This window comes from Colius striatus, chromosome 1 (genome assembly GCF_028858725.1).
Source record: "Colius striatus isolate bColStr4 chromosome 1, bColStr4.1.hap1, whole genome shotgun sequence".
In the NCBI taxonomy this organism is placed as follows: Eukaryota; Metazoa; Chordata; class Aves; order Coliiformes; family Coliidae; genus Colius; species Colius striatus.
The window spans coordinates 55,125,423-55,139,408 of record NC_084759.1 but is presented as its reverse complement, the minus strand read 5'-3'; the positions used below and the strand labels follow the sequence as shown (position 1 = coordinate 55,139,408).

The 13,986-nt window shown below is 39.1% G+C and overlaps 1 protein-coding gene across 1 annotated transcript in view; it reads right to left on the bottom strand.

Moving 5' to 3' along the window:
* The window catches only part of ITGBL1 (integrin subunit beta like 1), a 139,312-nt gene that overhangs the window by 16,627 nt on the left and 108,699 nt on the right, over positions 1-13,986 (bottom strand). Inside the window, exon 8 of the mRNA XM_062020548.1 lies at positions 3,856-3,972. Within this exon, the coding sequence (XP_061876532.1) occupies positions 3,856-3,972 (117 nt within the window). The remainder of the gene's footprint in view (positions 1-3,855; positions 3,973-13,986) is intronic.

Genomic DNA, 13,986 nt, shown 5'->3' with positions numbered 1-13,986 from the left:
CCAGCTCAAACCATTCTATGATTCTATGTATCCATTTCTAATAGCAGAGTGCTGTGGAATCTATACAGAGTCCTCTTGCAACCTCTGTCTTTCCGGAGATGTATGTCTCTATTCATGGTACTCTAATGATGTACAGCTGAATTTTTAAGTGAATGACTCACTACAATCTTGCAGAGACATGATAATAGGGTCTCACTCAGTTGTACCCTAATTTGTCATATCTTTCACCTCGTATCTTCCTAACATCGTATGGACAGCTGGTCTGGAAAGCAAGCTATTAATCAATCTCTGCCGGTCAGACAAGGCCAGTAACAATTCCTATTCAAATCATTTAGGTTGTCATTCACATTTCTCATTTCAGCATGCATTTAATCTGAAAACGCTGGTCTTCTTTCCTTTTGCTTGCAGGAACTCAGTGTTCACTGTCAGACCCTGCACATTCACAGAGTAAAGCTTACAATTCTCTGAAACCAGAGCTACTAGGAAGGGCTTACACCCTAACAGTGATTGCCTAGGTAGCAACAGTGGTAGAAAGGCAGTAATGAAAAGAGAAAAAGAAAAGAGGAAGGATTAACAGTTCAGAGAGAGATGTCATGAGGTTAAAGTTGAAATAGAAGCACAAGCGAACTCAAAGGGGAGAGATGTGTGTGCTATTAGTGCAAAATTAATGAGAGAAATCCTGCACAGAGATAAAAGGAAGTAAAAGGAGTAAATAGTTCATATTACGTTTGACAGTAAGATAAGGTGATGGGAATTCACTTGCTAAATGGTGCAATTGATGGGGACTGTCCTGTACTTAGTAATGACACCTAAACAGATATTGCCTTAAGTTGTTGGGCAAGGGGTGACCTCTTGAGGCAGGTGGATCAGAAGCACAGCTGGACACTTGATGGTAAAACAAAATGAAGTTTTAAGATCTGTCAGTAGTAAAAAAAAAAGAAGGAAAAAAAAGAAGCAGGCTGGGGCGAGGAGGGACATGAGGGAAGGAGCCACTTCAGAGCTCCAGCAGCAAAGAGAAGGAAAAGTTGTATATGGAAAAGAATTATGTGATTAGTAAAACACTTATGTTTGTTAATTTGAATCTCTGCACATTTCATGTAGAAGGAACAGACAAGTCCAAGCAAAGAAACAGATGGGGGTCTGCAGTGCAGACCTGGTAAAGAGTTCTCAGACTTTCCCCTGGCTCTGGGGTTTGGATCCACCTCTGACCCGGCCGGGCCAATCTGGCGCTTCTGCCATCGCTATTTAAGGACGGGAATTTGAAGTGCATGGAAGGAGATGAAAGGAATGGGCAAGGTGGAGGTGACCACTCAGACCCTGCAGCCAGAAGAAGACACAAGGAACAGTGCTGTACCAGAAACATCCTTGTAGACTGTGATGAGAAGCAGAGACCTCGTGAGAGCTGGAGACTCTGGGTCAGAGGGAGTGAGTAATTTAGACCCCAAACCAGAGAAGATGAACTGGGGTTACAGTGGCCCATCAGAACGGCCTGTGCAGGGCTGCCCAGTATGTGGGAGACCCCAAGCTGCAGCAAGGGAGGACTGGTGAGGAGCACTGCTCCTCAGGAGTGAGGGAAGCAGCAAGAGACATCAGGAAAGGACTGACTGCACCCCGCATTCCCTGCCTCCAGCACTGCTTATGGGGGAGGAGGTAATAACATTGGGCTCAGGGCGCTGAGCCCAGAAAGAAAGAAAGAAAGGGTGGAGGAATGGTGATCTTAAAGAGCTGGTTGCACTTCCATCATTCATCCTACTCTATATTATTTTCCTATTGGATATTTCTGCTTGTTATGTTTTAGTTTGAGGTGGATTAAATTGTGTTTCGTTTTCTTCCCCAAATTAAGTAGCCTGGTCTGTTTTGTCTGGGACTGTAAGCGGCAACTAAGCCCTCCCTGTCCTTTGGGAGTTCTTAAGTCTGTGTCATTGTTCCTGCTAACTACTTTGTTAATAATAAGAATCAGAGTAATTTTAAAATTAAAGCTAATAAAATCTAGAAAGAGAGCATTTAGGACAAATACTACTCATCTGTTTTTAAAACACCATATGGTATGTATACAATTACTTATCTAAAACCAACCTGCAATACTGCTTATCACCAATATGTATTACTGAAAAATCAAAGGTTTTCGCTATCAATGTTAAAATAAACCATCTACATGTAAAATCACTATGACAAAGTATCTCAAGCATCTTTAGATTCTATCATAATACATTTTTACTACTTCTTTCAAAAACAAACATATCACTGTCAGTGAATATGAAATATTCAAAAACATTGCTGGTCACTATTACCTTTAAGTATAATACAGGATTTTCAGTAAAACATCAACTCTACTGAACACAAAACAATACTACTCAATTTTTCAAGTTTTCCTTTAAGCTTCTGTATTTTTCTCTAATGAACACTGATGGAATTTGGGATATACCACAGCACTTACATTTTTTTAATTAGATTTAATTAGATATTCTATTAGATAAAATTTAAATATTCACTAACATATTCATTCAATATTTATAGAGTCTTACAAAAATCTACAATCTAATTAATCATGATGTCAATAGACTATAGTGTTATTATGTTACAAAATCGAGGGAACAAAAGTTACAAACTGTTGTAGTGGGTTTGTGGGGTAGTTTCTGTGACAAGCTGTTAGAAGCTTCCCCTGTATCTGACAGGTTCAGGCCCAGTTGGCTCTGAGATGGTCTCACCACTGACCAAGTCTGGGCCAATTAGTGATGGAGGTAATGCCTCTGTGATTGACATATTGAGGAAGGGGAAGAAGTTACTGTGCAGATGCTAAATCACAGCTGGAACAGAGAGTGAGAATGTGAGAACAACCTCTCTGCAGATATCAAGAACAGTGGAGAAGAAGGGGGAGGAGGTGCCCAGGCTCTAAAAGAGAGATTCTCCTGTGGTGTAGGCCATGTTAAGACAGTCCCTGCCCCTTCAGTCCTTAGTGGACCAGAGGTCCGTCTGCAGCCTGTGGAGGACCCCACGCTGGATTGGGCGGACGCCTGAGGGAGGCCATGACACTGTGGGAAGCCCATGCTGAACGAAGTTACTGGCAGGGCCTGCAAACCCATAAAGAGAGGAGTCCACACCAGATCAGGTTTATTGTCAGGATTTGTGACCCCATGGGGGACCCATGCTGGAGCAGTTCATTTCTGAAAGATTTTTTTCCCCTTGGACAAAACCCACATTGAGGTAGTTTGTGAAGAACTGCACACTATGGATGAGACCCACACTGGAGCAGGTCGTAGAGAGCTGTCTCTTATGAGTGGAACCCCACATTGTCACAGTGAGAAGTGTGAGGAGTCTTCCATCTGAGAAGAAACAGCAGCAAAGTCCATCTATAATGAACTGACTGCAATCCCCATTTCCCGTTCTCCTGCATCACTGTAGGAGGAGAAGGTAGAAACTCATGAAGAAAGGAGGTTGGGGGGAGGTATTTTAAGATTGAGCTTTTATTTCTCATTTTCCTACTCCGTTTTTATTGTTCATTAATAAATCAAACCAAGTATCCCAAGTCGAGTCTGTTTGGCCTGTGATGGTAATTGCTGAGTGATTTCCCTGTTCTTATCTCGACTCATGAGCCTTTCATTATATTTCTCTCTCCTCTGTTCAGTTGAGAAGGGGGAGTGATAGAATGGATTTGGTGAGTACCTGGAACCTAACCAGAGCTAAACCACTGCACCTGTGAGGATTATTGTATTATGTTATATTATGTTGTGTTATATGATACAATATTGTATCATATAATAATATCATGTTATATCATATATCATATATAATATCACATCATATCATTATTAATAATATGACATTTAGTTAATACATAATACAGTGAACACATACCACTACAGACACCGCTGTCTGCATTTTCACACTGTCTATCATCACATTCACAGTTCTTGCCATGAACTCTGTTGTCTCCTGGAGGGAAACAAGTGCATTCGCCACATTCACATCTCCCTGTAAGAATACACAATTGTTATTCATGATTTCAGTAATTAAAAATAAAGGAAATAAAACCCCAAATTTACTCTACATCCTACCCCCCCAAAAAATGCTACAAGTCACTCTATATTAATTAAAGTAAGCACACAAATACTATTAAAAAAAAAAAAACCAAACCAAAACTATCCCTCCATGACAACAAGAAGCAAAATAGATCACTGTTATATTTTGGTGGAAGTAGAAACAATAAGCAATCACTGAGACTGTATGGTTTTCATATCTCAACTTTGCATAACAGAGCTATGGCACATGCTTAACTGCATAATTAACCTCTATAACTGATTTAAAAGATTTAGCACATACCTCAGAAACTCCAAGATGAATGTGATTAGAATTAAATAGTCTGTGCACAGGGCTATCTAAGATGCTGTCTATTTATGTAGAAACATAACTCTTCAAATATTGTCAGGCATTTGGATAGCAAAAATCCCTATAATTTTTCTTTTCTAGACCTGAGGAAATAGAAGTTGAAGGCACAACCTCTTTCAGAGTCTTTCCTTCTATCAACTTGTTCAGAGGGGAACACCCAGAGCTTGAAGTGGGGGGAAGAGACTCATCCAAACTCCCTCCCACAAATCTTCCACTCCAAAGCCCTCAGAGCAGTGAGAATTAAACGGTCAGATACGAAAAAAACAAATTAACAACAATCTTATGTTACACATATACAAGACAAACTCAGTTCAGGGTAATAATGCTATTTCCTAAGAGTTTGCCCCTGTGTTTTTAAAATTGTTTTAATGCAGTCATAGAATCATTACAGTTGGAAAAGATCTTTAAAATCATCACGTCTAACCACTAACCTCACACTGCCAAGGCCACAACCAAACCATGTCTCTCAATACCTCATCTACATGGCTTTTAAATATCTTGGGATGGTGACTCCACCACCTCCCTGGGCAGCCCATTCCAGTGCTTAAAACCCTCACAGTGAAAAAGCTCTTCCTAATATCCAATCTAAACTTCCCCTGGCTCAACTGGAGATCACCTCCTCTTATTCTATCGTTCATCACGTAAGAGAGGAGGCTGACTCCCATCTCTCTACAACCTCCTTTCAGGTAGTTGTAGAAAGTGATCATGTATCCCCTCAGCCTCCTACAGATGAAACATCCCCAGCTCCCTCAGCTGCTCCTCATTAGACTTGTGTTCCTCACCACCTTCATTGCTCATCTCTGGACATGCTCCAGCACCTCAGTGTCCTTCTCGTAGTGAGGGGCTCAGAACTGAACATAGTATTTGAGATGTAGCCTCACCAGCATCGAGTACAAGGCAACAATCACCTCCTTGACCCTGATGGTCACACTATTTCTGATACAAACGAGGATACCATTGGCCTTGGCCACCTGGGCACACTGCGGGCTCATATTCAGACAGCTAACAGTCAACACTCCCTGCTCCTCTGGGCAGCTTTCCAGCCACACATCCCCAAGCCTGTAGCATTGTCTGGGATTGCTGTGGCTCAAGCGCAGCATCAAGTGCTACCCTGAAAATGCCCTAAATATGACACAAACCATTGATCAAAGTAAGACATTCGATTGACTTGGGAAAGGATATTGTGTGTAAAAAAGGGTCAGCAAAAACATGGATTAGGATGCAGAAAAGCTTGTTCCTCTTGATTTCATTTAATCACAGAATCAGTGAGACTCAACCTCGGCCTGGACACTGCTCTATTGACTACAGAACCCAAATTTAAAGCAGGAGAAAATATAGTTATAAAGTAAAAAAATTCTCCAAGTGCAGCCCTTCTTTATGTAACAAATAGTGCAGTATTTGTAACATTTTTTTCAGCATTTTCTGAAATAGTCTTAATGGGAAAACACTATTTATGAGAACCTTAGTGAGGCTTTTCCTGGTTTTGTGACAATAGAACTTTTCAGGTCACCATACTGCCAGATCACTCTTAATCTTTTCTTTTTTTTTTTTTTTTCAATAAAATGTAGTAATTAAGTTGGAGTAGAGGTGGATCTTCTTACTTGTGGAAAAAATTCCCAGCTCATCTAATAGCTGTCATAATTTTAGCAAGCATCAGTGTCCTTGCACTTTCAAGCTGACATTTTATGTGCCAGGATTCAATCTAGAAGTACATTCTATTATCGACTTTAAGCACAAGAACCTTCAAAAAAAAACTTGCTGATAATTAACAGCAAATATTTCATGGTAATTTTATAATAGACAAGTATTAAAATCATGTTATATTGGCAATTATATAAGGATATTCATTCCAGAAAGAAATATTATTGAAAGTTCAACTATCACGTCACAAAATACAGTTGTATTTTTGAAATTGTGTCAACATTTAAGATATGATTGTATACAAAATTATTGATTTTATTATTCTGCATTCTGTAAGCTATAATTATTTGCCAAGGACAGCTACGTTAGAAACTGGAAAACCGACATTCCTTAGTACTTAAACATACAGAGACTTTTAATGAGTCCAACTTGTCACTATCTGGGGCTCTCCTAGTCTTTCTATGCATCCACCTTAAACAACCTGGCTACTTTTACAAAAATGTCACATCACAGTGTCTCAAAGCAGAGTCAGTCACCCGTAGGCAGATAAGAACCTGATGAACCAGACCCATCTGTTGTGAAGACTGTATAAAATAAACAAAAGAACCATCTTTAACAGTGGTATCCTGGCTCACTAATGCTATAATGAGGAGGATGCCTGAAGGACAATAAAATCAGTATAAGCAAGTTGCTTTGAAGAGAGAAGTCAGCAGAGATGGAAAATCCTCCAGAGGGATGAGAAAAGGAAGGTTCTGTAATGAGGCACCTGCATGTTCTGTAATTAAGCATTAACTTCTGTAACGCTTAATTTAATAAATCAGAACGACCTCAGAGCCCAGTGGCTGGGCACTTGCACTAGAATGAGAACAGGTTCCTCTCAGTCCCTGCTGCAATTAATATTTATTTGTGTTAGTTAATGTGCAGCAGTTTCACCAGGAAAAAAAAAAAAGAAAAAGAAAAAGGAATAAAGCAGAATATCCCCTCCCTAGGCAAATAGGACATATTTTTGTCACGTAGGAGATACACAAGTTCAGGTTGTCCTATCAAATTCAAGCACAAAGGGGATTTAGGCCCTTCTTTCTCAATCTTCTCATCTCAGCTAACGAATAAAACACCAACACATATGTTCAGAAATCCCAAATTCTTTGTTGATACCTGTGCCTCATTTAATTTTGGATGTCTCCCACCAAAGTTCAGGATATAATTTAGATTATCTGACTGCACACCTAAATAGAACTGAAAATGCCTTGAAAATGGACAGAAAACTCAGTTGGTAAGTGCTCTGGAAAAGGATTTCCCTGAGTTATTTCTTAACTTTTAAATATTCAAAGATACAGTTAAGAGTAGTTTGGTACACTGTTGCTGAAATTAATACTCAAATTATTACTTCATTATTCCTTTTCTTACATTTTGATGAATCAGCACTAGGAATATGAGAAGTAAATTTAGTAGTGGTACTAAATAACTGTAACTCTGTACTGGCTTAAAAGTTATATTCTATCCCCAAAAGCACTGAGATTTTGATGAGGTTCTTCTCTGCCCAATTCTCAAGCCAGTCAAGATCCTGCTGTAAAATCAAGTCTATCTCACATTCTATGGAGATAACTGAACAAAGAACTAAAGTCCTTTTGCTTCTAAACAGCTAACTACTTAGGATGTTGCAAATGTAGACTTCAGAGACTCAGTTTATCAACATACAGATAAACACAAGAATTAATAGCATTCTGTTACATTATATTTCAGGTTGCTTCCCTGGGAAAACCAGGATAAGATGTTTACACAGTTAGCTTGCTTCAGCCATACTAATACTTTGTCAGATCTATCTGCTGCTGAAGCAACAGGAGCCACACCTTATTCTGTGATCTTCTGTTAGCTATTGTGATAAAATACTTACCATACAAATTCAATAATCCAAAAGTAATTTGAGGCTCACATTATACTGAAAAGGGATCAGCACTTCACTAAACATACTCTTTCTTTGCCTAGAATAATAGGTTTACCATAGCAACCTGATTATAGAGGGAAAGCTACTGCCAAACACATCCTAAATTCTCTTAAAATTCCAAGGTATACAGAAACAATTAAACACAGAAGAACTATAACATTCTGCACCTTCTCAACTGTGCTTGCAAGAGCTGCACCTTATGAGCAAAAAGAAACAAGTTCACCTCAGATATTTTATAGCAAGAGGCTTCCTCCCCTTCTCACTAAACAGGGAGAGTAAATTTTATTGTCTGATGACTTGAGATGAAGGAAGCTTTATGATGGAAGTTGCATTAGCTATTTGCATTCAAAAGCATAACCTACCTATTGCAATGCAAGAGTCCAAAAATAGAATAACTACACAAGAGATTTGTCTACAGTCTTAATATTTACTTATATTCTTTCCTGCCATTGATGTTAACAGAAGTATTAACTTATTATCAATAATTGTTATCACTTGAAGACTGATAAAAGATTGGCTTAGGGTGCTTTGGGTTTTGTGCTGTATTTTTTTAAAGGGAATTAAATTGACACATCTAATTAAAATACGGAACTTCTAGAATTCTAAAAAGCCTTAAGCATTGAGCTTTTGATTTTATTCACCATTTACTATAGCATTTTTTCTTTCCTTTGCCCAACACTTATGAAACCATAACTAAACAGTGCCTAGACTTATATTACACCACCTTTCATGCAAATTGCTGTGACCATTAGCCGCATGCATTCAAACCGACTTCCAGCTGACTATATCAACTGAATGAAAGTTTCTTTTATACAGGCAGTTTTCATTCTAAAACACTATGCTAGAAGTATATCATTTATGTAATAAAACATTTTTACCCTGTTATTGCCAGCAAAAATATCAGGAAGAAACAGTAAAAGCTTTCAATGTGAAAATAAACACTGAATATAATAAGTACTTCATTGTCTTCTACAATATAAAGGATTTTTCTGTTGATGGTGCTGAACTTTTATCTTCTAAATTAAAACAAATAATATACTTTAAAATAAATAATATATTATTGATTTTAATGTTTAAGGAATACAGTGCTAAATTGCATTGAGATAGTGGTAAAAGCAAGGCAGGTTCATTGGTACCTCGAAATTATGGTGTTTCAAGCTAGTGATAAGGAGACAAGAATGTGCCTTTAGGAAGGTCTTTTCTGCCCCATGACTGTCCTAGGTTTAACATTGGAAAACATTAACTACCAGAAATTGTGATTTATTTGTTTTCAAGCAATCTCAGGCAACCTGGGCACATTAAGTATTGGTGCTGTGTCCTTCTGCCAGCAGAACCCAGTTCATGCTGGATGGGAACAGATAATTTAAAATTATTTTCAGAAATGGTAAATTAGAGAAGAAGGATGGGAAGATTTGTACAGAAGATCACAAAGTTTCAGGGAACATAGTGACTGGGAGGAAGTAGATGTGAGTTAAGGAAGTAATAGACAGGACATAGCAGCTTCAAGTAAGGAAAAGGAAAATTCACTGAGTGGTGGAAGGAAAAGAACCAGTAAAAGAGTAAACAGTATCACAAAACGGTCAAAAAAATACAGTGCTTGCCAAAAATAGGGTGTACAATCTCATCATGCCTTGCTCAGTCTGAGGTGTTAAGAGCTACGCAATCCAGCTGAGCTTAAACAATGTGGAGAAATTTATAGATTCAAACAGAACACAACTACAGACTTCTCAGTGGGCATGTGTAGTTTATTGTTCTTGTCCTATTCCCAAAGTGACCTGGAATGACTTCTCACACCTAGCAGAGCTTTCATTAAAAAAGCACGAATCCAATCAAATAAAGAATATTGCATTGACTAGACACACACAACAAAAGTCTGCTTTATACACGGAGGGATACTTGGATTTTAAAATGCTGTTAATTCTTGGAACTGGTTGGTTGTACGGTTTAGAAGGTGCCAGAAAAAAAGAACCTTTGGAAGCATCTTTAATATGTGCAAAACTATCCTTGGATATTTTAGACACCCAAATATCTGTGTGATCTCACATAAACTATGGAAATCTTGAGATTATTTTCTTACAAGCAATGCTGTACTTGTAACGTATGAGCAATGTCATCTGCAACCTCTAGTTATGTTGGGAAGGAAGTTTTCCTCTTCTACAAAAGCTTTATGGACTTACATCAGTACAGTTCTCTGTTTCCAGGGCTCTGATATGTCTAAAGTTTTGTGACAAAACAGCTAGGTGAGCTAGCTTAACTCTGGTGCTACCTCTTTAGCAAAAGGAATTCAACACCTATACGAAAAAATCAATTCTCCTGCTGGATTTGAACATGAGAGCACTTAAATACAGTTTGTCCTCGGTACAGAGGGCTCAACTGTAGCTGCAGAATGAGGAAGCTCCACAACACAACACAACACAACAGCCTTTATCACAAGTACCAATGTTAGTTCCTTCCTGGTGAACAGCACAAGGACAAGAGCAAATGTCAACAAGATGTGACATCCTATTCTGCTGTGCTCTGTGCCACATGAGTCGTTGCAGGAAAACACAGATTCACCAAGGAGAAATCCTGCTTGACCAATGTGATAGCCTTCTATAAGAATATAACTGGCTGGCTAGATGAGGAAAGAGCAGTGGGTGTTATCTACCTTGACTTTGGCAAGGCCTTTGACACCATCTCCCATTACATACCCATAGAAAAGCTGAGGCAGTGTGAGTTGGATGAGTGGATGGTGAGGTGGATCAAGAAATGTCAGAATGACACAGCTGAGATGGTGGTGATCATTGGAGTTGAGTGAAGTCGGAGGCCTGTGGCTAGTGAGGTTCCACATGGATCAGTTCTGGCGCCAATCTTGTTTAACATCGCCAGTGACCTGAATGAGGGGACAGAGTGTACCCTCAGCAAGTTGGCTGATGACACCAAACTGGGAGGACTGTCTGATTCCCCAGAAGGCTGTGCTGCCATTCAGCGGGATCTCGATTGGCTTGAGAGTTGGGCAGGGAGGAACCTCATGAGGTTCAACAAGGACAAGTGCAGAGTCCTGAATCTCAGGAAGAACAATCCTATGCACCAGAACAGGCTGGGAATCGGCCTGCTAGAGAGTAGCTCTGTAGAGAGAGATCTGGGAGTTCTGTTTGATAATAACCTAAATATGAGCCAGCAATGTGGCCTCGTGGCCAAGAAGGCCAATGGCATCCTGGGATGCATCAAGAAGAGTGTGGCCAGCAGGTCAAGGGATGTTCTGCTCTCTCTCTAAACTGCCCTGGTGAGGCCTCATCTGGAGTCCTGTGTCCAGTTCTGGGCTCCTCAGCTCAAGAGGGACAGGGAGATAGTCCAGCACAGAATCACCAAGATGATCAGGAGACTGGAGCATCTTTCTTGTGAGGAAAGGCTGCAGGATCTGGGACTATTCAGCCTGTAGAAGAAAAGACTGAGGGGGGATCTCATTAATACTTACAAGTATTTGAAAGGTGTATGTTAAGAGGATGAGGCAACACTTTTTTTCTTTAGTGTCCAGTGATAGTGCCAAAGGTAATGGACAAAAGCTGGAACACAAGAAATTCCACTTAAATTTAAGGAAACACTTATTTAGTGTAATGGTGAGGGAGCCCTGACACAGACTGCCCAGGGAATGTGGGGAGTCTCCTCTGGAGGTTTTCAAAACCCACCTGGACGTGTTCCTGTGTTACCTGATCTAGGTGGATCTATTTGAGCAGCGAGGTTTGGACTACATGATCTTTATAGGTTCATTCCAAACCCTACCATTTTGTGATTCTATGATTCTATGAGCTGAACCACAAACAATTTCTTTTCTCAATGTGAACAGGATCACTCTGTTAGACTGTATGGGTTTGCGGTAGGGGGCTTTGTTTTTCGTGGAGATCTGGTGAAAAGTTTCATTTCCACACAAGTTTCAAGCAACAAGCACTCTTTTTTTTTTTGCAGTACATTGTGAAAAATAAAATTATGTATTTATCTCCTCATACATAAGAAAAAATATGCTGCAACTATTACAAGACCAACTACTTGTTCAGATTTGGGTTGGGAACTAACTATTTCTAAATCGATACATAGAAAACAAACATGCCGTAAGTCTACCCATAAAAAGAGATTATTTGCAGCATGACTGACCCAAGACCTCAAATAAAGATATAAAAGCTCCAGAGAAGAGTTTTGCTGAATCATATAGACATAAAATAAAATTAAAATTGCTTTAGTAAATCTAAAGTAATTTCCAAACTTCAGATTTTTTATCTGTTATTTTCAAGAATTTTGTACACTGAAGGGAACATTTAACAGCAAGCTCTGAGATTTTTATTTTAATAGCATCAATAGTAGTTAAAGCATGTAATTCAGTTAAGTATTTTTCCATAGTTGTACTAGGCACTTCTCAAATACAATAACTGCATCAACTACTACACTCAGCACTATCAACCAGGCTGAAGTAACTGCAATCAACTATTATCAAATAATGATATCACACATTTCAAAGACTTGTATCTATAGCTGATAAATTTAGTTCCAGGTTACACTATCTCAGGCCCATATGTGGCTTCAAAGTTCAGAATACTTTCATTAATTGCTGATGTTGATACAACCATTTTTATTTTAATTTCCATATCATGCATGGAAAACCTACTCCAAATCTGTGTTAAATGCTCAGTCACACTGGGCCATTCAGTGCTACATGAAACACTACAGTCCCATGTCAAAGGGCTCAGAACAGTTCAAAAGGCTTCACAAGGAGTGTGTAAGACAGGAAATGTCACAGTGGCTCTGAGGACAGCTTTTCTCATCCTTTTCCGTTCTGGGAAGGTATCTAAAGTCCTATATCTGCTTATCACCTATACTCAGTGCCTTGCAATAAAAATTTGGCCTAAGGAAAACAGCAGAAATTCACAAATCAGGAAAGTATTTTGTTACATCTGCCTGAGACTTTCCACTGTTGTATGTCTGTTTCATGAAGTTGTTCACTAGCACAAGGTACCAAGCTGTTTCTCATTAATACATGTGTATTTTTTCTCAGACATAAAATGCATATTTCTGTGCATCTTTTTAAAATTTACTTGTTTTTTAATGGGAAAGATCATTTTAAAAGGTCAGATAGTCCAGTTTTAACCTAAGGAAAAACAAAACCAAAACAAAAGAAACCCGAACCAACACAGAAAACAAATATCACAAATAAACATCCTGGAGAAATAAAAGTATGTTAATCCAAACAACAGAACTCTAAACAGTGAAAGTAATTGGAAATTCAGGATTGTAAAAGCAAGTGTTATGCAAGAGCAATTGCAAATGGCTGAGACTTGCCCCCCACTTTAGTATACACAGCATGTATGACTGGAAGCCTAATTGCACAGTTGGCATATGGCATCTGAAGTAAATGCTCTTCCTTTGTGACAGCCTAATAGTGAAATACTTCTTTAGATAAATCCACTCAACAGCACCACTTTGCAGATTTAACATCAGATAGTCTTTTACAGCTCTTGTTGATCAGCACTACTGATTTGTATCTTCTTTTCCATCTTGCTTTTTTTTACCCTTGCTCTCTTTTTAAACATTTGGGTAAGAAGCACTGCTGTGTTGCTAGTTTCCTTTTCAAATTGTTAACTTGTTGACATCTGCTATCATCATCAAGCCGGCATGTCTCCTCCATCTGCCTCCTCTCAGTAGCAGTGCTTTGAGGATACACTCCTTGAAGGCTGCTATTGTGTTTCTGCACAGCCGACAGGGAATTTCTAAAGGAGTTCCAGGAGAGGAGTCATCAAGAACATCCCTGCCCTCTTTACAAGAGCAGGATTTTAGCGCATGACTCCCTTTTCCTGATGCCATCTTCCTCAGGTCTCCTGTTGGGGGCACGCCCTTGACAATTCGCTCACTATATTAAGGGGACATGTAGGACTATGAAGGCAATTACTTCTCTGTTTGAAAGAAATGTGATAGTCAATGTCACCACAGGGGGTGTGTGTGTGTGAAAAAGACAAGAAAGAAGGTGGCAAAATGCTTTCTAAAGA